Source organism: Metarhizium brunneum, chromosome 3 (assembly GCF_013426205.1).
Source record: "Metarhizium brunneum chromosome 3, complete sequence".
NCBI lineage: Eukaryota > Fungi > Ascomycota > Sordariomycetes > Hypocreales > Clavicipitaceae > Metarhizium > Metarhizium brunneum.
Genome location: NC_089424.1, coordinates 1,638,045 through 1,662,587, shown reverse-complemented (window position 1 = coordinate 1,662,587; position 24,543 = coordinate 1,638,045). Strand labels below are relative to the sequence as shown.

The following is a 24,543-nucleotide window of genomic DNA, read 5'->3' as shown; positions in this document are numbered from 1 at the left end:
TCTGTGCCATTATCCAAGGCCCTTTTTTTTTTTTTTTTACCTCTTTTGCCCCTCCTCAACAACCAGCCTGCAATCCAACCCCTGTACGTTTAGCCAGCAGTGACTTCTGGCGGAGCTGACTGGGGCTAAGGGCCCAACAAGGTATCAGGAAATAAACTAATAAAGTGGAGTACCAGGTACTACAAAAACCGCTGCTAAAGCCATCTCGCGATAGCCTCAGCCACCGTCATCACAGAAGCAAACCTTGTAAAAAATATAGAAGGATTAGTACTCCCCTCCGCAATGAGGGGGAAAACTATGACACAGAGCTACTTTTTATTGATAAGCTCTATGGTGTCCTTGATCTTAATGGGCTTCGTGAAAGTCGGGCGCAGACTTCGTCGATTTATGTTGTGTTGGATTACTCTGAGTTTTTCGGGGCGTGACTCACGTGGTTGCGAGTCGCCGTCATTATTACGTGTATACTTTTGCCGGCGTGTAAGGTCATGAATCACCTCTTGAGCTAGTAGATTTGATGTATTGCGATGTGTGTACTGTTTTTAAAATTGTGTGTTACTATCAAATTAGCTAGGTATAGCTATTGATTGTGTTACTAGTGGGTCCTGGTGATTAGCTAGCCTTTATTTATTTATTTTTTTATTATAATTTAATTATATTAGTAAGGTATAATTATTAATTATATTACTAGTAGGTCCTGGTGATTAACTAGCCTTTTTTTTTATAATTTTTTATAATAATTAAAAAAAAAAGGATTAGTACTTTTTATTCGGGTTAATATCTCCTATATTTTCTTGTGCTTAAGAGAATTAACTCTATGGGGTAGGCTCTTGAAAATGACAGTTGTTAGCGTATAACCTCACACTGGCCCCATCTACTGATGTCACACATGGCTAAACTATCAGGGGTATATTGTATATAGAAGTGCCCCGCGCGAACTAACCAAAGGTTAATACTAATAAGACGCATCCATCATGCCCTTCTTTCGCAATTCTGCCGAACCCAAAGGAGACAAATTTTTAGTGGAGCAATGCCCATTAGACGCTGCTGTTTGTCTCAGATCGCGAATACCTCGTCTGACGTCGTCTAACGTAGCGTTTGACTGCAGGCCTAGCGTCAGAGCTAGAATTTCTAGATCTGTATGTGCTTCAGCGCCAGCCGCTTTCCTGGGACCTGTCCCTTTTCTTGACGTCGTGCTGGTGCGAGATTGGCTAGGTATGGGCGCTGAAGGAAGAGAGAAGACCTCGGGGACCTCAGCAGGATCAATATCCCCGCTCCAGGATATTGATGTAAAGGATGTATTAAGTTTGCTACCGCTCTTCTTGAGCATAACAAAGCGTAGAATGACTTCGGTTACCGTGACGAGAATACTGCCGACAATGAGGATAATGACAATCCAGGTAATGTAGCTCATCTTGGCATCAGCGATTGAGTCGGACAGAATCTCGGCGAGATCAAGAAATACACGGCATCTTTCGTTTAGAACCTTTATTCGAGGATCAATTTCGAGATACTCGCGGATGGCAACATAAAGCGGATGTAGCGTAGGTTCTGAGTCCCAGAAGAAATTCGGGACATCAAGAATATTCGATGCTATATTACACTAGAGTCAGAAATGCAGTCCCTATAGTCTTGCGCAGTTGAGTTTTGATGAAAATTTTTGGCTCCAATAGCGGAGGGGAGACAACTTACATAGATTGATATCCACTCGGCTCTTGAATAATCTGCCGAGAAGAGTGACAATCTCTACTCTTGTCATATTCAACTGTCCTGTTAGCGCCAACGTTTTTGGCACATGTTGCGCGTCTAGCATAGTTTCACTCATCCTCTCCTCAAAAAAGCATAATTTGGTGCTCTGGGCAATAGCATGGCTAATGGTCAACTTGATCATGTGGTCAGACCGAGGCAACAATGTAATCATATCGTTGAACACTCTTGGTCGCTTGACATCTGCGCTGTACTCGAAGTGGAATTCTTCCGTCTCAAAATCGTCTTGCTCCAGCGGGCGAGTCAACAGACTGATGTTATCTTCGGCATCAGCGAAAGTCAAGTCGGCGAGAATATCCTTCTCCTGGTGTTCCGTAAAGTTCCAGAATACCACAACGCCATACGAGAAAACAAACAGTTCAGCAAAATTTTTGGCATCCGGTGCCAGACGGCTCATCTGCGACGGAATGCCATCATCTTGTTCCTGCTGGCCCTCATGCCCATGAGATCGGGAGGGACCGTGGGCAGAGGAATCTCGACCACCTCGTTCTGGGCTCTCGGGCTGAGTATATGCATCGTCTTCGAAATAACCCTCGTGGTGGTCACGCTGCTCGCTTCTCTCGATCTCTAAGTCGAGCATGGTCTTACCCGTTCCTGGAGTTTTCAGCATAGGCCGTCCTCGTACTCGATATCCCTCTGTGCCATTCAACAACGGCAATGCGTAGATGGCATACAGACAGTCGTCATACAGTTTAGTCTTTGCTTCGTGCTTCTTTCTCAAAAATTCTGACGTCTCTGCCGTCTTGTACGCCTGAGCCGTGCAGTATGCTGTTAATCGGCTGACCTTGTCTTTTCGTTGCGGCTTGGGCAGTCTTTCAGCATAGCTTTTCCCCCGGACGCCTCCTCTTTTTCTAAGAACGTCCAACTCCTCGTCCCTCAGCGGTCTACTTTCTTCGTTTTGTAATCTCCGAGCCAATACTGTTTCGCTTTCCACTTCTTCTTCCGCGTTATCGCTGTGATCATCGGTCTCCGGAAGAAGAACTAGCTTTTGGCTAATCTTTGTTGTTCGTGATGGCATGGGTTGGCCGGTTCGTGACTGAAGGTTAGGTAAACCACCGCCCGAAATGACCCGTCTGCCTTGGCTGGCTGCGGCAGCTGCATGAGGTCTCTGTGGAATGGGGGGTGCTCGTGGTTGTCCGGATGGAATCTGTGTGTTGTATTGCAGAACATTATCGACGGTCATAAACCGCATTGGCACTCGGCTAGGAGCCCCGGAAGAGGCATCTTGGCGACGAAGAGATCTGCGTTGATTTGATCTCTCCCGCGCATCAGTGACCTATCGCAGTTGTAAGCGAATGAAAAATTCTGGGCCTGCGAAGAGAGAAAGGAGGGAAGATATATAAATATTGACAATCAACGTACTAGCACCGTAGGGCCTCGCTTCCCTGACGACATGTTCGCATCAAATGGCAAGGTCGGGTGAATGGGGATCCCTTTGCAGTCCGACCAGTAGAGCCTACGCTTGGATTGGGGATAATATAATTTGCTGAGGCTGTCAATTCGACTGCGTTGGACGGATTTCGCATTAGCTGATGATGAGGGTGTTGTTGAAGACTCGAAAAGGTCGTAGGTTGGGTTCTGTGGTGGCACATACGTAAGTACCTAGGTACCTACCTAGGTACCTAGGTAGTTACAATGTAGCTTCTTACTTAAGTACGTACTAAGCAGGGTCCCAGAAGTCTTTCCCCGACCCACATTTCCACCACAGTACCTAAAGTAGGTATGTTAAAGGGGAGTATTGTTTCGCTCTGTAGTCAAATGAAATTACAAGAAAGATACGAGTATTGTGCAAGCGTAAAATCTAAAATAGTATTAGGATGTACTAGGCCAAGGACAGTAAAGAGACTAGAGAAATGGACCGTACATACGCATCGTGACGCGTCAGACGTACCAGCACAATTGGTGCAGCCACTGCAGCGCCGCGGCCCGCTAGTCAAGGCCATCTCGCGATAGCCTCATATGTATGTACATCAAACTTGACATGGTCATTGTCACTGTAAGAGCCAGAGGAAGAATCCCAATGGAAAGGTGTCAGAAAGACCAGGTTTTGGCGCCGAAAGATGAGCTAAGTGTCAGAGAGGCTGTCCCCAGCGAACGAAAGCTCATCAGTTACAGACGTAGATGCGAGCTAGTCAATCAGGTCTTACCACGCGCGAGTCCGACGGATGGCTACACAAAGTCAAAGTTTGCATATTGACATGGTCGGAATATTATGCTAGCTCCAGTGGGCAAATGCCGTCCATTATGCCGTACTACATACACGACAGACACCGATGATGAAGCTCCGAGTACGCAGATGCAGAGAGCCCGCAGCAGTTTGAAGGCGGGCAGTGTCGATTGACCCATATCTCTCACCTCATCCCAACTTCGAGCGAATCAATAAAATAGTACTTGTGGCAAGTTGGGGTACATAGATATTGAAGGGTTCGGGCATGTTGGCTCGGAGCTCGAGAGCCCACTTCCACCAATAATTTTCTCGCCGCGCGTGAGCCAATGACGGCATGAGCATACATGATATGACCATCACGGTCACGGTCTCCGGAGATTTGACGATTTGCATAGATCTACGTTTTGAGACCAACCAAGGGAGCATTTTGTTGAGAATGGGTGCGTGCAAGAAGATTTCACGGGACCGCAGCCACAAGCACCCACCGAGCGAGCCGACTGGACCTCGGTGAGGCAACCTGGGGCCGTTAGTTAGCATTGACTAGACATGTGCTTTGTTCCTGGGCCGGAAACATGGGGATACCCAGGAGAAGGAAATTGTGGAGGCTCGTTTGGTCTAGACGAAGAAATATAGAGGACGGCGAAAACTAGCGGCTCGTGGCTTACGACGAGTTTGGTTCAAATGTCCGGTCTAGTTGCTTTTCTACTAACAAGCTGGCTAGACAGACGGCGCCTACGAAGGAGACGACAGTCAAGTCAAAAAGAATGTCTTTTTTGCCTTTTTAAATTTGCTACACAGCAAAAAGAAGAAGAAGAAAAGAATAAATTCAGCTTTTGTCTGAAGAGTAGCAACTGCAAGTCCTAGTTCATAAATAAGGCTCTGTAATTCCATTCCATTTCCATTGTGTTAAAGGAAACGACGCGTCCTGGACATGGTGGTGGGCGACCTTACACCGACGGCTTGGTTGGAAAGTTGTGTAGCCGAATGCATGTGAGATTCCGCAATCGGGTTGCGAGGTGAAACCGGAAACTTTAACATCGCCACAGAAAAAAAATCAGTACGGAGTAGCTGATCAGTGATTGAGCCAAGACTGCATCTGACCAACCGGCTCTTCAGGACAGATCAGACGCGAGGTTTCAGAGAACCAGGCCATAGTACGGAGTAGTATTTGATGGGCAAAAATATCGCTCGTACCCAAGTAAGTAGCCTGAGAGGACAACATGGATGAGCTACCCAGGTACCTATATGGTGGTGCTTGCACAGCTGTGTGCCCAAGTACTCCGCATGTTTGCCAATCGAATCACTTCCCAGCAGCCCCAGAAAGATGCCCCAGACTCTCCCCAGACTCTCTCCGCGGTAGAAACCTAGTAGTAGTACCATCTGCGACATTGCACTTGACCAGACTCGAGTCTGCAGTAGTTACTCCGTACCTCGCGCTCCAAAGTCTAAACAAGGGAAGCTGTGGAGGAAAGGTCAAGTTGAGCAGGCCACAAGCACGTGGGACGTACGGAGCCGGAGTATCTGCCATTCCAAGCAGTCAGCCATCATCCCGCATGCTTCCTGCCAATGCCCATATGCACCAGGTGTATTTTCGTGGGCTGTTGTTGCTGGCATCTTCAGACTTGCACATGCTGGGATAGTGAAAGCGGTCTTGTTCCCGTACACGGGGTGTCGGACGGAGACGCGCCTCTACTATCAGGTTTCTACGGAGTGACTATGTCTGGTACCTTTCACTCCATGAAAAAAAGGGCGTCGAAGCGACCGCCGAAGTTGAAAATTTCCGTAGGGTTCGGTGAATGCAGTACCGAAGCGGCTTACAACTGAGGCGAGAGCCATGAGCTGCAGCAGCTCGCTCCAGACAGCGATGGCTCAACTGCAACGGCGCCGTGCATGACGGACCAAAAACAGCAGAGCACTCGAGGGTGATGCTGTCATCATTGATCCTTGACTGCATGTTTGCCCAGTTCTCTCCCGGTTCTTCCCACAGCCACCGACCGGACCGGGGAGCCACAGCAGAGAAACCGTCGACGAGGATGCCCTCCAAGCCAGCCAGCCATCCAGCCATCCTCTGCGGGAGCCGCCGCCGGGTCCCTCATCTTTGTCCATGTGGTGGTGTATGTACAAGTGTGGTTTCACGACCTATCTGCGACCTTGACACGCCTGGTGCTCGACGTCGCCCTGTCTGCATGCGCCTACCACTCGAGCGCCGGCTTGTTGCCCGTTTGCTCGTGCTCGAGCCTTGCCTGCGCATGCCCTTGAGTGCCCTTGAGGGCCGTTGAGTGCCGCTTACCTCTCTCGTCTACCCGGAGCGCCTATGTGTACCAACCTGGCATCTAACCTGGGAGAGAGACATGGCCGGCTGCTGACCTTTCGCCGAGTTGCTTATGGCCTGGGCCCATTCATGATGATTTCTGCTCGAGCCAATGTCGAGGGCCAACCGCAGCTTCAAAGTTACATGTATGTACCAGCCAGTGTCGCTACGGCCCTCGGGTCTCCATAGTACCGTCTGGTCGATTGAATGTTCTCAGGGGGTCAACTACTTACTTAGTACTTACTTAGTAGTGGATCAAATTGCAAGACCACCAGACCACACACATGCCAGACATGTATCGATACAACATAGAGGCATCGATTGATCCCGGCCGCAGCCGCTTCGTGCTCGGCATTGGCGTTTTCCTTTCTGGACATGATCAAGTTCAAGTCCAGGTCTGGTCTGCTCACCTCTTGCTTCCGAGTCGGTCTGGCTGGAGCGCCTCCACCCGCTGCTTCGGCTCAACGTTCGAAATGCTGCGCCCCTGCGTGTTGTGCCCGAGGACGAACTTGAAATGATAAAAGACGACATCTGGAACGGCATCCGGACCTGACTCTGTCTACAGGTACGGAGTACATAGGGTACGTACCTCGCACCAGACGTATTTCCTTCTAAAGTCCGGCACGGGAGTCAGGTCAGCGGCACTCTGTAGATTTGTCTGCCCTTCCATCCAGTCCTGACCCAATGCTCTGGGCCTAGCACGACCGAAAACCCAGAAGCTTGGCGACGTCCGGACCTGGGTTGCACATGCACGCCCGTATTCTACGTCCAAGGTCTGAATAAAAACAAGTCAAGCCGTTTTCCCTACTACACATGGTGCTCCGTCCAGTCCATGTCTGGTTTCTCCATTCTCCACTGCAACCGCCAGGCCCCTCCTCCCTCCAGTCCTCGGCTATCTCTCGTCAGCAGTGAGTGCTCTCTGCGAAGGGTACCAGTGGCCTTGTCCTTGTCCTTGTCCCATCTTAGTTTGGTCCTTTTGGTGGGGGGTCTGCCCACGTCGTCGAGCGTTCAAGACTTGAAGTGCTTCAAGCGATCACTTTCATCTTCAACAAAAAGAAAACCAAACCCAGAGCCCACGAGAAGCTCAGTTAACCTGGCCATTGTTGGTTATACGAGGGAGCTCACATAAGAAATTTTGAGCCTCCCAAGTTTTTTGTCTCCGGAAAACCCTTACAAACCACCAACCACCCCGACGACGCAGCAGAAAGTGTAAGCTGCAAGAGGACCAACGCCGGCGCAAGACAACTTCGCGTGTTATACGGTATACCGGCCGGCTCCTCATATTTTTTTCTTCCACACGCCTAACGCAAGGCTGTGAGCGCCAATTGGGACTAAATTCCGCCTTGATCTGCCGTCTTTCGAATTGAATGCCAAGATTCCAGTTTAAAATAGGGATTTCTTGGGTGTCGTGGTGATAGGCTCTCAACCGCTGTCGGGCTCAACTCTCCCTGACGATATCGCCTCAACCTTTGTTGGAGCCAACAATTATGATCGCATAGCGGCATAATCCGACCGTCATCTCTCTTCGTCATGGATCCCGTCCATAGTTTGGCTGATGCCACCGCGGCGGCGGCGGCGGCATCTTCATCATCCCTTTCCATGTTGACTACGGTTCGCGACGAAGACGGCTGCAATCCCATCGAGTCTGCTGCCCCGACGCCTGGTGTTGTTGCTGATACGGTAAAATCTACCTCACCATCACCCCCGGCCGCAAAGGTTGACGAGAGTTTGGTTCGTCATGCCATGTACTCTCCGACTTCACCTCGTCTCATGCATTCGGGCTCGCCTCCTCCGCGCAAGGATACCTTGTCCTCTATTTCAACTCAGGCCACCACGGCCACCACGGCCTCTGCTGAGACCAACAACACATCGTACAGTGCCGACACCTCCCCTAGCTTGCATCAATCCATCTTCTCAGTCAAAGACGGCTCCGACGTCTCTAACACCCGCCGCGCCAGCAGGAGACGTACTGGGCCTTTGTCACAGCAATCTAGAGAGCGCGCTGCCTTGATCAGAAAGCTGGGGGCATGTCATGACTGTCGTCGAAGACGGGTTGCCGTAAGTATTTCTCGTATCCTGTTTCTGCTTTCTGGAACCCAACAGCCTTTTGTTCTATTGATGTTGTCATGCATGTAACTTTTGCTCCTCCACCTCAGCTTGTGTTCCGTGAGGTGGCTGTTCGCATCGTACTTGTCCTTTGGCTAACCATTCGAGTGCCCAAAGTGCCATCCCAGTCACCACAATATGACCTGGGAAGACCTGTTACACCGGTTTCACAGATCACAGAGCCCCAACAGTCAAGATGTAACGCCGTCCTTCGGTGCAGGACGCCCACTGAGCCCGGCTTCGTCACTGAGCATTATCCAACCAACTTTCGCGCACGAGACTCAGGCAATGGATATAGATTCTTCGCCAACAGCATATCATCAGCCAGGCCGACACCCACTGAGCGAGGCTCGAATTCGCACCCCGTTGCCGTCTGGCCCGAGATTGGAAAAGTCCTTATCCTTGCCAGGAATCGAGAGCCTCAAAAATGAATTGCAACACAATGTGCCAAAAATCCTATCTACAACCCATCGCGGGCGGTACAACTCTGTTCAAGTATTGCTGCTCTTCTGGCATGACGACGAAGACGCGACAACCATACAAGATGCACTTCAAGAGTTGGCCCATGTGTTTGACAGGTCTTATCACTATACGTTTCATATTCAAGCTATTCCATCTGCCTCAGATAGTTCCAAGAGCTCATGGAGATGGCTCTCACGCCGGCTGAATGATTTTGCCGAAGATTGCGATCAACGCGACGTTTTAAAAATCGTTTATTACGCTGGACACACATGTCTCGATGGCAACAGGGAAATGATTTTGACTAGGTACGTGCCGATCTATAGGACCAAGTTGCTATCCAAACTAACTCACCGCAGCTCAATGGACAAAGATCAGGCTTCTACAATCCGATGGAGTGGCATGCAACAAATATTAGAGGAGGCTTGCGCAGATGTACTCATTCTTATGGATGCTGCTTACTATCCGTCGTCCAAGATTGTACGGCGAAAAGGCGTCTTGGAGCTCCTTGCAGCCTCGGCATCTGAGGATCACGCTACCTCTCTTGGCCGGTGTGCATTTACAAGAGCTCTATCGGAGCTTTTGAGTGCTCGGGCTGCGCGATCTGCCCCTCTCTCGGTGGTAGAACTGCATGCGTTACTATTGTCACACTATCCCAAGATTGTTCGGGACACAACTCCCGAACGCGAGACGCTGACGACGTTTCCTGTTCCGCTACATACAATGATGTCTGGCAATTCAAGATTGCCGTCAGTATTTCTTTCTCCTATCCATCACCCCAGCCCGACGCGAAATAGTTTCTCCTATGAAAACAATCCGCAACTCCATCTTTCTATTCGACTGACCGACGATAACGTTGATATTGAAAGCTGGAACGAGTGGCTACGGCTGATGCCAGAGGGTGTCAAAGACGTGAAGATTGACGGCCCCTTTCGGCCGTCTTTTAGACCTGGGTAGAAAATCGGTCAAGGATCGGTCGATTCAGGTGTTGACTCTTTGCTTGCCAGGCTGCATATTGGTATGCAGCACACTAAAAGCAATAACTACAGTATACCCCCCCTTGTGAATAGTTGTAATGTTCTTTTATCCTTCTGCTGCTTAACTTGCCAAGAGAAACAACCGTGAGTTGTTCAACAGCTATGCCATCAATGCAGTCTACGGTTATGAGCTTATGAAGAGATGGTCGCATAGCGAGGTGCTGACACGGGTTGACTTGTTCAAGTCTTCTGTGTTTCCATGTTCGTCTGGATTAGTGCGCAAACGTATATAGTATTCTTCGTTTAACGATACTTTTGTTATTCTGTGAAAGAGGACATGACTAGAGACTGTTGCGGTTTTGAGAGCTGCACGCGTTCTCTAAATGTAAATAGTTTCCTATCAACCAATCGGCAACTGGTATTCGTGCCATTAACAAATCAGGCCTCTACATGCCATCGACCGCTACAGTCCAAGTGAAATGAGCATATTGTGACGTCAATATGACTTGTCCCTTGAAGCAAGAGTCCAATATGACCTGGGATATGGTGTTGGCAGCTTACCGTCCAAGGAAGCGCGGTGGCTCGATGAGTCTGGTCCACACATGCATACACTGTGTCGTTGCCGAGCAACCGGTGGTACTAAACACGGCAGCTCACCGACAACAAAGCTAGCTAGCTCAGCTTGATCCGTGAAGACCATCACTCCTGCATACTATCTACGCTTGTGCAGAAAGACACCATGTAAAGCTCGTGGTCTTATTTTATGCTGATTTACTAACCCCAGAATACTTGCAAAGATAACCCAGAGCGAGTTGTGGCGGCAATGGACTCCCCCCCGAAAAGAATGACGCGAGCTCGAGCAGCCGCCAAAGCAAGCGACGCCGCTGCCAAGTCGACCAAAATCGTCACAGCAGCTGCCAAAGCTCGATCACTTTCCAAAGCAACAGCAAGCACCAAAAGTACGGCCGCAAAAAGGAAGACTAGGGCTGATGAGAATGACGATGGCGACGACACGCTCAGAGTGTCTGCCGCCAGAAGGACCACAAGGACCGGACCCAGAAAGGCCCCTGGCAACGAAGAAAGCAACACTGTAGCCGTTATGGGCCCTTCATCGAACACATCCACGTGTAGAGGAGGCGCCAAGAAGCTCGCGGCAGATTCATCAAATGACAATGCTGGCTCATCCCGACTCCGCGGCCGCGCAAGAAAGGCCCCTCTTCAAGAGCCAGAGCCAATAGCAAAAAGACCGACGCGTACTCGTGCTGGAAACGACACCAAAGAAGCTCAAGAAGAAGCTAAAACCACTATGAAGAAATCTGTAAAATTCCAAGGAGCGGGAAAGGAAAACCTCGGTCTTGCATCAAAGGCGAAGGGTGCGGGAAGCATGGGAGGCCTGCGAGGCCGACCTGCGAGGCGTGGAGCTGCCACAATGCCAAAGCCGCAGCCAAAAACCTCTCAGGATTCTGACACGGGCCCCAAGAAGCCACTGAGTCCTAAGAAAGTTACCCAAATGCCTATTTCGCGAGACGAAGAGTGTTCAGATGATGAGCTGGCTGGAGGCGATGAGATCAAACCTTCAATCAAAACTTCCGTCAAGCTATCGGCATACGCGCCTATCAACCAGAAGTCACTTAACGCCACATCTAGTCAACAAGAGGACAATGCAATGACAGATGTGGAAGAGCTCGTTGCGCCTCCCGAAACAACTACTTTAACATCACCGCCAAGACGACCACCCACATCCCCTACAAAGGAGTCATTGACGTCGCCGGCAAAGAGACCATGTGGCAAAGTCCAATTACCCGGATCCCTTCTGAAACCCCGGGCCCTTCCTTCGGAGGACCAACACAATCAGTCTTCTCTTCTTTATTCCCCTGCCAAGAGACCTCCGTCACCGATAAAGGGCTCAAAATTTCCGCCAATGACGGCTGGGACGCCGCTTCATGGTCAGCCGCCGCTCAAAAGCTCACTGCTTCAATCTCCAGCTAAGCGGGCCATGCCCGGTTTCAGGCCGGTGACGGAGGAATTAAATGGCAAGAATGCCATATTAACCAGGACCCCCAGAATGCAGCCAATCGTTGTTTCATGTTCGAGTGTCAGTACTAGTGGCTTGCCTTCTCAGCTGCTCCTCGCTGAAGAATTTCATGATGGCGAGACTGGCGACATCGGCGACGACCCTTTCACTAGCCTGGCCGACAGCCCTCGCTTTCCAGGTCGAATGTCTGCCGTCTTGCCACGCCATGCTGACCCTCTAATAAATGCAGATGATATAGAGGATGAAGAAGAAGATGAAAAAGTCTACCCCATCGGCCGCTCTGCCCCCGAAGAGATGGCAGAGGCCGACAGCTATGAATATATTCGCAACGGCCAGGTGGTTACAGAACTATTTGAAACTGATAGAGAAATCTGCGAAGACGGCGCCATGGTTCTGGGAGAAGAAACAGATGGACACATCGGGAAGCCTGAGATTCAGATAAGCAACGCTGCAATTACAGCAACCCCAGCGACAAAGCGAGGTGCAAGGTTTCAGCTTCGGGGTAGTGTTCTTGATGCGTGCCGCGACTTTGCATCTGATTTTGAGTCTGAGGACGATTTGTCTCCTCTGAAGCAGCTCCCAGCACATCATAGTCGTTTGGATCGTAGGTCCACGAATGGGAGAGACATGACTCATGCGGCTCCAAGGGACTCACGGAGATCTACCCTTGGTTTAACGTCCTTAACTGAGAAATTCGGGGCTTGGGCATCGGCTAGTCCTACCAAGATGACCAAGGATCAATCCTCTGTTGTTGGAGGCACCCACGACGGCAATATCACTTCGTCTACTGCAGTTCTAGAGATGACATTGCAATCAGAGGCTTCGCCTATGAAGAACAGCTTTTTTGAAGATGAAATTCTCGTTCACGCTGATTTAGAATCTCCCCGTCAGCATACTGAGTCGGAGATCGGACAGAGGACAAATGACGACGCTGTTACTATGGAGGACATTGCTATGACAAATGAGGATATTGCTCTTGCTGCAGAAGCTAATAATATGCAACTCATGCCCCAGAATGTGGATGATGACCGCGAAACCCAACATACGGAGGAAGCTCTCTCGGAAGCTAGCCAGGAATACGGCGATGAGAACCAGCTCCCTGAGGACACGGTTCTTCCTTCTGCAAGATATGTTACGCCCGTCACACCTACTCGACCGTCACAGCAGAAAAAGCCTTACTTTACAACCACCAAAGTCCCACTGAAGCCAGCAGATGATTCGGAACCAAGCCCATCTAAAAAAAGGAGTTTCAGTGCAAAAAGTGTAGGGCATTTGCCCCGAAGCGCCACAGTCATCTCATACTCACCGACAAAAGGGAAAAAGCGCGCGTCCATACTTCCTGCCTATGACCCATTCTCCACTCCCGCCAAAGGAGATCTGTGGTCAAGCGTCGGCACGCCTGGGAAAACCCCTTGTCGAGATATCAACCCAGGACTGCTTCGTGGTGCTGTGGTGTTTGTCGATGTGCATACTACGGAAGGTGCGGACGCCAGCGGCATTTTCGTCGAGCTCTTGAACCAAATGGGCGCCAAATGTGTCAAGACTTGGAATTGGAACCCCAGCGGCTCTCTCACTAGCGAAGGCGCGTTATCGAGCAAAGTTGGGATTACCCACGTCGTGTTCAAGGATGGCGGTAAACGCACTATGGAGAAAGTTCGGGAAAGCAATGGAGTTGTCCACTGCGTCGGCGTCAGCTGGGTTCTAGAGTAAGTTGCTTGACCTGACTATGCAGGTCGTTGTAGTCACTAACTAACATGACGTTGAAATAGCTGCGAACGTGAGAATGAATGGCTCGAGGAATCCCCTTATTACATTGACACGACTTTCATACCCCGTGGAGGCGCTAGGCGTCGTAAAAGCATGGAACCCAAGGCGATTGCAAATCTCAATGGTACGATTATATCTGGTACTAATAACCCATCCAAGACCCCAAATACGCCTAGAAATCGAAGAGAGAGCACTATGTGGATGCACACACCATCTGATCAGGGGGACCTAGATGATGAGGACCTCGAATGGTCATGTGCATTGCTCACTCCAGTTCCGAAGACTCCAGCGCCCGAGGCAATTGCAAAGTACGCGGCAGAACTGCCGGAAACACCAACTTCAGAAGACTTATCAGGCATCATGTCGCCGTCGAAGCAGAGCTTTTTAACAAGAACTTGTCCTCCGAAAGAAAGCAAATATCGCGAATTAGGAAAGGGAGTTTTGAGCCGCGAGAAAGATGAACAGGTCATGCTAAGACTCATGGCAGCAAGACGCAAAAGTCTTCAGTTCGCGCCCAAGGTTGGCAGCCCACTAGCTAAAACCTGGGAGTAAGGTATTATAATTACCTACCAAGTAGATAGGTAATTATGTTGATGCCGCAAGCATGGGAATAAGGCGCTACTCCATCAAAACTTGCAATACCCCAGACACGGCCTGGCAAACTTTGTTTTTTGGAGATTCGGAGGGACCATCACTAAGATTGGAGTTGATACACATTTTCCCACACGGCGTTTGAGAACAGATTTGGCATGGGATTGTTCTTGAAATGGCAAACAACCGCATGCACATACTACGATCAACCGAGCCAGGAAGTAAGCCATGCAGCAGCTTTGTATAATCACGTAGTGTTGACACAGATTAATTAACATATTCAAACTATTAGCCGGTTTACGTATTGAGTTTACGTAGAAATAGCATGCGATCAATAGCAAAATACGCAACACCTTTTTTTATCTTGATCAGTCTAATTCCCCTTTATTACCTCACTTCTATGGCTGGTTGTGGGCTGTTACTGCGCCGACCACGAGTTGCTAAGTTACTCTCCGTCACGTTCCTCATAATACTTCATAATATCTGGGTGTCAGGCTTGAAAGGAGAAATGAGGTGACTCGAGCCTCCCGCCTTTTGACCAGCCCAATATTTGTTGTGTTGTGTTCGGGCTAAAGCCAAGCATCCAGCGAAGCAGACTCGAGTCGGCCTCTCGAAGTTTTTTTCCCCTCTTTGATAGTCTGACTAGACTAGAATGACGGCATGTTGATGGATGAATGCTCGCCATAGGGGAGACAGCATCGATGGACGGTAGATGCACCTCTCCCTATATATAAAGATGCTGGGCGCCGCAGGTGACCAGTCAAGACCGATGCCCGGCACGGGGAACTGCCTCCTCCCGTGACTTAGGCCTTGACCCAAGCCCGCATCGCCTTGACGGCGTCCCCGTCATGGGCCTTGAGCAACTCGGTGGCCTTGGGTTTCGACAGCTCCAACTCATCCACTAATAGGCTCACGTCGGCAGCATCTACCTTGACGCTCTTGGCAGGGGCGGCGGCGGGGACTGGTGCAGATTTCGCACCCCCAAGGCTCTTCATGGCCTTGTTGACGGCCTCCTGATCGACATCTCTTCCGGCAGCGTCATCGTTGGCGGCGGCGGCATCGAGACTGGCGAGGGCGGAGGCGGCTTTGCGGTCCTCGGCTGACTTGGCAGTGGACTGGAGCTCGTCTTCGACATCGCCCGTTGTCGCGCCCTCGTGGACATTTCGGGGCTGTGGCTCGGCCATTTTTGGTTCGATGTGTAGACGTGTGTAGACGTGTGTCGACGTGCGTTCTCGACGGCAAAGGTGGGAAGGTGGAAATGTACGGAGTGATCAGGCTGCTCACCCAAGCTGTCTCTCTCTAGATGGCGTCAAGTGGATGCAGCAAATGTGGGGTCAGGGACAGTTTCTGTATCTCCCTGCATCCCACTAAGCTGGACCTGATGCCACGCCCAAGCTATTGACAGGGCGGGAACGACCTTGTGTGATTCGCCAATACCGGCGCCGAGACTGAATTGTGCTGGATGTCCCGTCTCGAGTGGGAACAAAAATTTATTGTTCCAGTCAGGTGTGTGCCATCCAAAAAAAAAAAAAAACGACTGCCGAATCTGCAGACAGGCTTCGTTCCATGGTAACGTCGTACAAGTCCAGAGTGTTGCAGAGGCATTGCCGTCATTGGCTGACTCACAGGCGGATTCCGGCGTCGGTCCCAAATCGCACAGCGACAGACTCACGCCTCGAGACTGAGCAGATTATTTATATAATATACATACGCGCACGCGCATGAGCCTGCTCGCGAAAGTCCCAACTCGGCCTTTTCTCACCATTCATCGGGCCCGTTCACAAGAGCACTCACTCACTCACCCACTTACTCCATGGCTTCTCAACCCTGGACTCCGTCAACATGGCGCTCTAAGCCCATCAAGCAGGCTCCCAGTTACCCTGAGCCGGAGAAGCTGACCAAGGTCGTCAAAGAGCTCTCGCGCATGCCGCCGCTGGTTCACCCCAACGAGATCCTGGCTCTCAAGGCTCACCTCAGAGATGTTGCTCATGGCAAGGCCTTTCTCCTACAAGGAGGCGACTGCGCCGAGCTCTTCGACTACTGTGAGCAGGGCGCCATCGAATCCAAGATAAAGCTGCTGCTGCAGATGAGCGTGGTTCTCATTTGGGGCACCAACAAACGTGTTGTTCGTATCGGCCGAATGGCTGGCCAGTATGCTAAGCCTCGATCAAGCCCAACCGAGATGTATCAGGGCCGCGAGATCCCGAGCTTTAGAGGCGATATTCTGAATGGCTATCACGTCGATGAAAGAGACATCGATCCCAACCGCCTGACCAAGTAAGCTTGAGCATTCCCAGAAAACACATGCGACGTCAGTGAGACGAATTGGCGCTTCCTGTTGCTAATCCGATTCGTAGAGCCTACCATTACTCTGCGGCCACCCTCAACTACATCCGTACTTCCATTGCGTCCGGAATCGCAGACCTTCACCGGCCCCTGGACTGGGGCCTGGGTCACGTTCGTGACCCAGTCTTGAAGGAGAAGTACTCGTCCATTGCCAGCAGCATTCAGCAGACCCTCCGTTTCTTGCAAGTCATCAATTCTCGCCCAGATGAGCTGCACACCGTCGAGCTCTTCACCAGTCACGAGGGACTCCTTCTAGAGTACGAAGAACCTTTGACACGACTGCTAGAATCGCCGCCGGCTCGTCCAGCACCCCCCGCCAGCAGCAGAGCACCCTCGCCTCCACTACCTGCGGATGATGACGAGCCCAAGACGCAGCAGGCCTACTATGACACATCTGCGCACTTCATTTGGATCGGAGATAGAACCCGCCAACTCGACCATGCCCATGTTGAATTCTTCCGTGGCATTGCCAACCCCATTGGCGTCAAAGTTGGCCCTACGACACCAACCTCCGATCTCCTAGACCTGTTGCGGACACTCAATCCCGATTGTGAGCCCGGCAAGATCACTCTGATTACTCGTTATGGTGCCAACAAGGTCGGCGAGCTGTTGCCCAAGCACATTCGTGCAGTTGAGGACTCTGAGTACCGCCGATGCGTTGTCTGGCAATGCGACCCCATGCATGGCAACACCCTATCCACGCCTTCCGGTATCAAGACGCGCCGTTTTAACGATATTTACAAAGAACTTCAGGAGTCGCTTCGCATCCACAAGGAGCAGGGCAGCTACCTCGGCGGTGTTCATCTCGAGCTTACCGGCGACGCCGTCACAGAGTGCCTGGGAGGCAGTGAAGGTCTCGAGGAGGACGACTTGTCCACCAACTACACCTCCTTCTGCGATCCTCGACTCAACGAAAAACAAGCTCTTGAGCTTGCATTCCTAGTCGCCGATCACTTTTCACAGGAGCAAAAAAGCGATTCTTAAGCAAGATTGAGAGGGGCCAGAAAATTTAGGCAAGCTGTCGCTTATTAAGAGGTGAAACATCATGTACATCAGTGGGATTTGTCGACATGAAATACTGTTTGGCCCTATATCGGGGATCGACAAGTGGGTTCCAGAGGAATAAAGACACATTTTGATACGGGAATACACTATCTGAAAGAAGGATGATTTATGGGAACAGCGTGCCTACAAAAGGGAATCCTTGCTTCTATGGAAAGAGAATATTTGCCAGCTTTCATACTTTATTCATCAACTGCACTGCTCACAGTCAGAGAGACGCTGCATATGATATACTGCCAACGTCGCATAAAATGCGTAGATCAAGTAGTCTGACTGCTTGAACGGTATTTCTGTGGCATCACTGGCAAGATAGCTAGAGGTGGTGACATGAGCCAATCACCACACTATTCCGCCCTAAGGATCAACATTTTCAATTTTTGAAACCCAGTTACAAAATATAAATAGTTTGGGCACCTTCAAAGGCGTCACCCTTGTCCAATTTTTGCCAGCCATCAACACTCCCTGCTTCGACACAAACCATGTTCTTATAGCCGTCCTTGGGAGCGAAGTCGGACATCCCCTGGGCTTTCTCGATCCAAGGGTTCCACACAACAACTTGGTCAAGATTATCTCTGACAATCCGGAAGCAAGGGCGGCCGGTATCAGAAATGACAATGGGGTGTCCAGGACCTTTGGCCGGAGTGTAAACACGGTCCATTTCACCAGAGAATGTCACCGGCGATGAAGATTCGGTCTTGGTCTTGGCTCCATCTACCTTGTCAACATACTTGGAGTCTTCCAACCCAGCGATTTGGACGGCAGATATGTCCTGTAAGGCAGGCACATTAATGTCGGCTTGGCTTCGAAACCTTCAAACACAAGCCAGGTTTGTTTGGCAATACGACAGATTTGTTACACACCTTGATGTTGAAATATGTATGTAGCAGCATTTGGCAATCAAAAGGCTCTTCGCCATCATTAGTTATGACAAGCGTCGTAGTCAAGCTCTCCCGATCTAAGGTAACGCTGTATAGTAAACCAAACTTATAGGGCCAAAGAGCCTTGGTATGTTCGGCAAGAGAATCAGATGAGAGACCAAAATCAAGCTTTACGCTGGAGCTGGAACTGGAGCCTTCACTGGTAGATTTCCCCAGAAACTCCCATCGAGCAGTTCTAGCAAGCCCATGCTGGGGCAGCTTTGAGGTAGCTTCATGGTTGGGGGTTGCAGGCCCGAATAACTAGCCACGAGTCGCGCGTTAGATCTTCTAGGACTCTTGCTTTGCACAGGCTTGATTACGCAAGGCAGAAAGAAAGAAAAAAGCTGGGTCTTGGATAATAGGGGATATACCGGAAACACCAAAGGAATACCTCCGCGAACGCCTTTAGACCCATCTAGCTTCGTATCCTTGCTCAACCACAACTTCTCATTCCCCGCAGCATCCTTCCAGCTGAGGACAGTAGCGCCGAAGAGCAAGACTTCAACACTCTCTCCCGTGGAAAGAGTAGCCGAGACACGGGAGCTACCATCTGAGATGGTCACCTGCGGCTGGGGAGGTAGACCTGGAGTGGTAGCCAAAGCTGACGGCTTGTTTGGTCTGTCCACCATTGTAAAGTAGTCGCGATATCGTTTGCAAATCGATTTTGTTTTCGTTTTTCGAAGCGAGGAGCAGCGAGAGTGTTCGAATAAAGGCCCAGATAGTAGACTTATGCAGGCACTTGACTTATTCAAGTTCAACACGGCTGGTCAAGTAGCGAGCCCGTCAGCCACAAGAAGCAGTTGACCCAGGAAGAGAGCTGTTGGCCGGCGGGGCACAGAGATATCCGGGATTAGCGGAAGGGAGCGTATCGCCTCTGTTTGTCAAGCTTTAGCAAGATGCCAAGGCGTAGAAAATACAACCGAGGGGCTCTCACGTACACTGTGGATGGGCTGCAAACACAATGCGGAAATAGACGATGATGAAGTGAAGGATCTGGGTGGTCAAATGGCACGCTTTAGTTTGCTTGATCCGAGGGAGAAGCTGTCGCAGGAGGGGCGGAGGGGAAAGGTGGCCAGGTGGGGGATGCATGGCGGGGTAGATTGATTGCATGGTCTAGGAGGCGCGAATGGAGACCAAGCGATGCACTTGCCTAGGTAGTCGATGAAAGGGAATTTGCAACATGATTGCCATCGACTTCATTTGCCAGGTCATGCTGTGGTGGTCAATGAAGCATTAAGAAATTTAGCACCCTTTCCCGGAAACCGATTTTATACAGGAAGACTTCGTTGTTCAACGCTTTGGATAGCATGTATCGGGTATCGCGGTGAATTTTGCACCATTTGGATGAGGTAATATAGAAAGGCAGCCTAATGAGCAACTAATTATTCTGGCTAGTTTAATTCACTGAAATAGATCCCCTCTTCCATTTTTACAAGAAATAAAATTGGAAACTTCTTCGCATTCAATATCCAATCCCCAATGCAAGAAGGTGGGGAGGGTTGGGTTGGGTTGTTGATGCAGTACGGTGATGAACTGGGTCTGCAATATGAAGCATTCCGCAGTCGGGTATATAGGCAAAATCAAAAACATTTCTTCCAAGATGCAGTGCGTACTTTTTAAGAAGTTTATCATGGAGCTCATTTCTGAGTGGACCAAAAAAAAAACAGAATCCTCAAGAGATATGCAGCTCTGATTCGCTTCTTCTATTAACAGAAATCCAACCTGGCTCCAGCTAAGCCACGACTATCGCTACAACACCGGCGACGTTTACGACCGGCGGCGTTGTGTTTCTTCGTCGATGTTGGTAAACATGTTGTTATTAATATCAGCGCTAGTTTCACTAGAACTGCCGTTGCGATGCTCCGTGTTGTTCTTCTCGCCAGGCTCATTAATGCTGATGAGAAGTTCTCCGTTTTTACCGTAGCGCCGTGGCTCGATTTCGGCTTGGTGTACGACGGTAAAGGCACCCCTCCAACCCTTGACTTTCTGGAAAATAATGTCCATTTCTTCAAGAGATCGGTACGCAGTTTCTGGGAAGAAGAAGTAGACGGAAGGAACCATAATGGCATTGATGATGGCGAAGATGGTGTAAGTGTTGTACTTGATGTTGGTAAAGGCGACAGGAGTGATCATAACAACCTTTAATTTATAAATATTAGCATATCTTGGCATCGTATTGAAGCAGCGATACGTTCTTACCATGAAGTTGAAGATCCAGTTGGAAGAAGTAGACAAGGCGTTGGCTGGGGCACGGGTACGTAGAGGAGTAATCTCGGCCGGGTATAACCAAGTCATGCCGAGCCAGCCAACTGCAAAGAAAGTGTTGAAAACAAAGAGAAACACGATACCTGCAATTTGGCAAGCGTGGTTGTTTTCCTGCGAGCCTACACCTGCAAGAATGGCCATGGTGGCGGCCTGACCAGCAGCACCGAACAACATGAGCTTTCGACGACCAATGCGTTCGACGAGAAACACAGCCGGCCACGATGCAATGAAGTACTCGGTGCCGTTTAAAGCAGCGAGGAGGCGAGATAAGAATGGACTCATACCAAGACGACGGTAGATAGTAGCAGCATAATACGTAATAAGGTTGATACCTGAAATCTGCTGGAACATCTGATTGACATAGGCGATAATGGTGCGGTGCAGCGTGCGGTTATTGTCACGAGCGAAGCAATCTGCGAAGCTACCCTTGCTCATCTCTGCAACAGTGTCCTTGATGGCGCGAAATTCGTTCTCAACATATTTGTCGTCGTTTTCAACCTCAGCAATAGCGGCAATGACCTCTCGAGCCTCGGCATCGCGACCTTTGAGGATGAGCCACCGAGGAGATTCGGGTAAGCCAAGTACAAATGCCAGAATGAAAATACAGAAGACAATCTGGAAGGCCAGGGGGAAACGCCAAGCGACAGAGCCGGGCGCAAAGGACAAGCCAAGGTCCACCCAGTATGAGATCATAATACCTCCAGTGATGAGTGCACCTTCAATCATGACAAGTTTGCCACGTTTGTGAGCTGAGCAAGTCTCGGATTGCCACATGGGCACGGTGGAAGTGTTTCCACCATTGCCCAACCCAGTGATGATGCGTCCAATGATGAAATGCTCGAGAGTGAAAGCAGAGGCTTGAAGAGCCGCTCCAACAACCATGATGGCGGTACCAAGGAAGATCATACGTCTGCGGCCAAGAGGATTGCCGATGAAGATGGTGATGACTGCACCGATAAAACAGCCCAGGTTGTACGAGGCGACAGCGATGCCTTGGTAAGTTGATCGATTGGACTTTTCGGCGTCTGTCAAGCCATTTTCAGTGTCGTTGATGTCCGGGAACTGTTCAAGGAAGATGGGAAGTGTGAGAATGCCGCCCATAACACCTTGGTCTAAAGATCATGATTAGCACAGTGCTTACAATGTCGCACAAGCGCACAGCTCGGTACGAGTTGCCACGACTAAGACGCACAGGGCGCACAGGGCGCACAGAAAAGAGAAAAGAGTAAACAGAGCGCCTACCATAACCAAAAAGCAGGAAGTCACATCCTGCTATTGCTCCAATGGCCCAATTAAGGGCCTGGCCGGAGAGGCCAAAGAATTTCTTCACCATGACGGACGAGAGAAGAGAGTGGAAGGCGTTCAATACTAATATTATAAGCCTTGATCTTGTCCGTATTGTTTTCACAGTCTTGGAACCCTGTTGTCGATCCCCTCATTCACTTCACAGCGTAGGAAGCGGTGGATGGGACAACCGTTGTTGCGGATGAAAGGAAGGGGTAAACCAAGAAGTAACATATGTGTGTGTGTGTGTGTGTGTGTGTGTGCGCGTGATAGAGAGAGAGAGAGAGAGAGAGAGACATAAGTGCTTTATAAAGTGGCATTGGCCCTCAAGATACCAGCGGGATGTGGGAACGCGGCACGGACTGAACCACAGACGCGAGCATGGTAACGAACGACAAACAAAAATGGCCTTGGCAAGTAGTTACAAGGACCTTGGTCGGGCTTTCCGCAACACATCAGACACTCGACACATAACAACAAGTTGACGAGGATGGGGAGGTTTGGCACTCTGTACTACAATGTTGGTCAAACCGGGGGTTCTCCACATGGCTCCATGACGATGTTCCATCAACCCATGAGGCCGGCCCTGCTCGCCGTCATCAAATCCATTTGGCCCGCCCTCGTCAGATAAGCCGGTCAACATTGAACAGTCAGAGAACCCGAGAGACATGGACAAGTTCGACCACCGGTGTGCAGCATAAGAAGCGTAAAGGCTAGCTTGGGGGCCCCTATGTTGTGCAACTGCGTCTCATTAAACTGCTTAGGGTCGAGGAAGGTATTGCATATGTACTTAGATGTTGGAGTGCTCCGTGCAAGGCATATGAGAGGCAGAGGCCAGGGTTGTTATCCACACACCACCACCATCAACACTTGCTGACCGTTCGCGGAGTGCCTAGTATTTGACTCTACTCCTTCTGTGGCAGGTGTCTGCCAAATTCTGTACCCGGGTCAAGCCTTCTTCGAGATCAATTGATGGCTTGCGGTTTCTAGAAGCGCCACTGGTGTGCCTGGCTGCCACTGCTGGAAATTCCATTCGTTGGACGAGAAGACGGGATGTCGGTGTGGTGGGAAACCTAGAGGGAGAATCATCTCCTTCTCTCGCTCGTTAATTCGTTACGTTCGAATAGTCTTTGCGCCTCCAGGGCTTCCGCAGATGACAAGATGCACAGACGGTGTAGAATGCGCCAGTTGAGCGTGTAATTCCGGCCCTTCAAGTTGCATTTGCAACCATATCCGACCCTCTTTTCCTGCCCCAGCGTGGAGCTGCGACGTCATTCCACCACAAGCCGTGGATACTGAAGACATCCAAATGGACAGGGCAGCCATGACACTGGTGCCAAATCCACTGCATGGCAAGCCATGTTGCTCTTTGCGCAGCGCCATACGGCCAACTTCAAAATCTGTTTCGTCAGAAAAGCATGTAGAACAAAAATAGAGGATACCGGATGTATTGTGTGTGGAGTTGATTGATGGAGGGAAAAGAAGCAAAAACGGAGACATAATAACTACTAGGTACTTAAGTACTTACCTACTTAAGTAGTAGGTACCTGCCTACCCTAGGTACATACCTAAGGTGTTTGCCTGTTAATAACCTTGGAAAGTATACCAGTCGACTACAGTCCATAGATAGCATTGTTGATGGCTGGGCTCATGGGTCGCCAGTCAATACTGATTCCGGCGTACCTCTTACTGTATCCCTACCGGCACTGCTCAAGTGGTACTCTGTCTATTTTCCGCCCTCTGGCTCAAAAAACTATCCACGAGTATAAAAGTCTTATTTTCTTGAAATAACTTGCGGGGTTGGACGCTTTTCTGCGCGGCACACATGCCGATTTGCCTTCATTCTCTTCATTGCTGCACCGGATTTTCTCTCGCTATTCTCTCTCTCTCTGTGTGCGTGCAGATTGCTACGGCCAGTAGCCGAACAGTGCCATCAGAAGCACAGGAAGATCCAGGCCGGATGTTCCTTCATTCTCGTCCCTATGTCTCACAAGTGCATGTACGTTGCCCCGCCTTTCACTGATCGCGTTTTATCGTGCACATGTGGCTTTTCAGCACAGCTGTCTGGATCCGTAACCGAGAGCTATGGGATTTTAGACATTGCCGTGCTGGCAACGCTGTCGGTATAGGCACCGTGATTCAACACGTACAAACTACGGAGTGCACCATGCTCGGTTTTGCACGGCCAACAGTCGTTTAAGCAAGTACCTAACACCCTTATTTGAAATCGACAACAGGCACCCATATGTTCGGCTTGGCAGGTGGTATCAGAACGGATGGTGCTTCTAAGCTTTTAATTTCATTGGGTGCTTCATGCACCAGACAAAGATTTTTTGTGGAAACGGACCGCGACGTTTTGGATTGAGAGCACAGTGGGATACATGTAGACACCACTTGACGTCATTTTCACTTCGCGGACCGACTCTCTGGAGTTGTGCTCCTTTGGCCTTCAGTTAACTCGTTCATCCAGGCGACGCCGAGGAAGATGGAAT

At 50.1% G+C, this 24,543-nt stretch overlaps 7 protein-coding genes across 7 annotated transcripts; 3 read left to right on the top strand and 4 right to left on the bottom strand.

The window, feature by feature from the left end:
• Positions 1-952: 952 nt before the first annotated feature.
• Positions 953-3,159, bottom strand: sif3 (Sad1-interacting factor 3; the record flags this gene model as incomplete). Its single annotated transcript, XM_014688858.1, has 3 exons — positions 953-1,590; positions 1,690-3,040; positions 3,127-3,159. The coding sequence occupies 3 exons, from the start codon at positions 3,157-3,159 to the stop codon at positions 953-955; spliced, it is 2,022 nt and encodes a 673-aa protein (XP_014544344.1).
• Positions 3,160-7,772: 4,613 nt separating this feature from the next.
• On the top strand, positions 7,773-9,764 carry G6M90_00g057620 (uncharacterized protein; the record flags this gene model as incomplete). Its single annotated transcript, XM_066130646.1, has 3 exons — positions 7,773-8,300; positions 8,466-9,115; positions 9,167-9,764. The coding sequence occupies 3 exons, from the start codon at positions 7,773-7,775 to the stop codon at positions 9,762-9,764; spliced, it is 1,776 nt and encodes a 591-aa protein (XP_065986700.1).
• An 843-nt stretch (positions 9,765-10,607) lies between these two features.
• Positions 10,608-14,138, top strand: G6M90_00g057610 (uncharacterized protein; the record flags this gene model as incomplete). Its single annotated transcript, XM_014688856.1, has 2 exons — positions 10,608-13,525; positions 13,589-14,138. The coding sequence occupies 2 exons, from the start codon at positions 10,608-10,610 to the stop codon at positions 14,136-14,138; spliced, it is 3,468 nt and encodes a 1,155-aa protein (XP_014544342.1).
• Positions 14,139-14,980: 842 nt separating this feature from the next.
• Positions 14,981-15,361, bottom strand: G6M90_00g057600 (uncharacterized protein; the record flags this gene model as incomplete). Its single annotated transcript, XM_014688855.1, has 1 exon — positions 14,981-15,361. One exon carries the CDS (start codon positions 15,359-15,361, stop codon positions 14,981-14,983), a length of 381 nt encoding a protein of 126 aa, XP_014544341.1.
• Positions 15,362-15,990: 629 nt separating this feature from the next.
• On the top strand, positions 15,991-17,507 carry aro-8 (Phospho-2-dehydro-3-deoxyheptonate aldolase; the record flags this gene model as incomplete). Its single annotated transcript, XM_014688854.1, has 2 exons — positions 15,991-16,454; positions 16,535-17,507. The coding sequence occupies 2 exons, from the start codon at positions 15,991-15,993 to the stop codon at positions 17,505-17,507; spliced, it is 1,437 nt and encodes a 478-aa protein (XP_014544340.1).
• A 466-nt stretch (positions 17,508-17,973) lies between these two features.
• Positions 17,974-19,131, bottom strand: YEAD (Glucose-6-phosphate 1-epimerase; the record flags this gene model as incomplete). The annotated part of the gene is made up of 3 exons (XM_014688853.1): positions 17,974-18,354; positions 18,446-18,763; positions 18,874-19,131. The coding sequence occupies 3 exons, from the start codon at positions 19,129-19,131 to the stop codon at positions 17,974-17,976; spliced, it is 957 nt and encodes a 318-aa protein (XP_014544339.1).
• Positions 19,132-20,269: 1,138 nt separating this feature from the next.
• STL1_2 (Sugar transporter STL1) lies at positions 20,270-22,100 on the bottom strand (the record flags this gene model as incomplete). Its single annotated transcript, XM_014688852.1, has 3 exons — positions 20,270-20,641; positions 20,702-21,879; positions 22,010-22,100. 3 exons carry the CDS (start codon positions 22,098-22,100, stop codon positions 20,270-20,272), a joined length of 1,641 nt encoding a protein of 546 aa, XP_014544338.1.
• Positions 22,101-24,543: the final 2,443 nt, after the last annotated feature.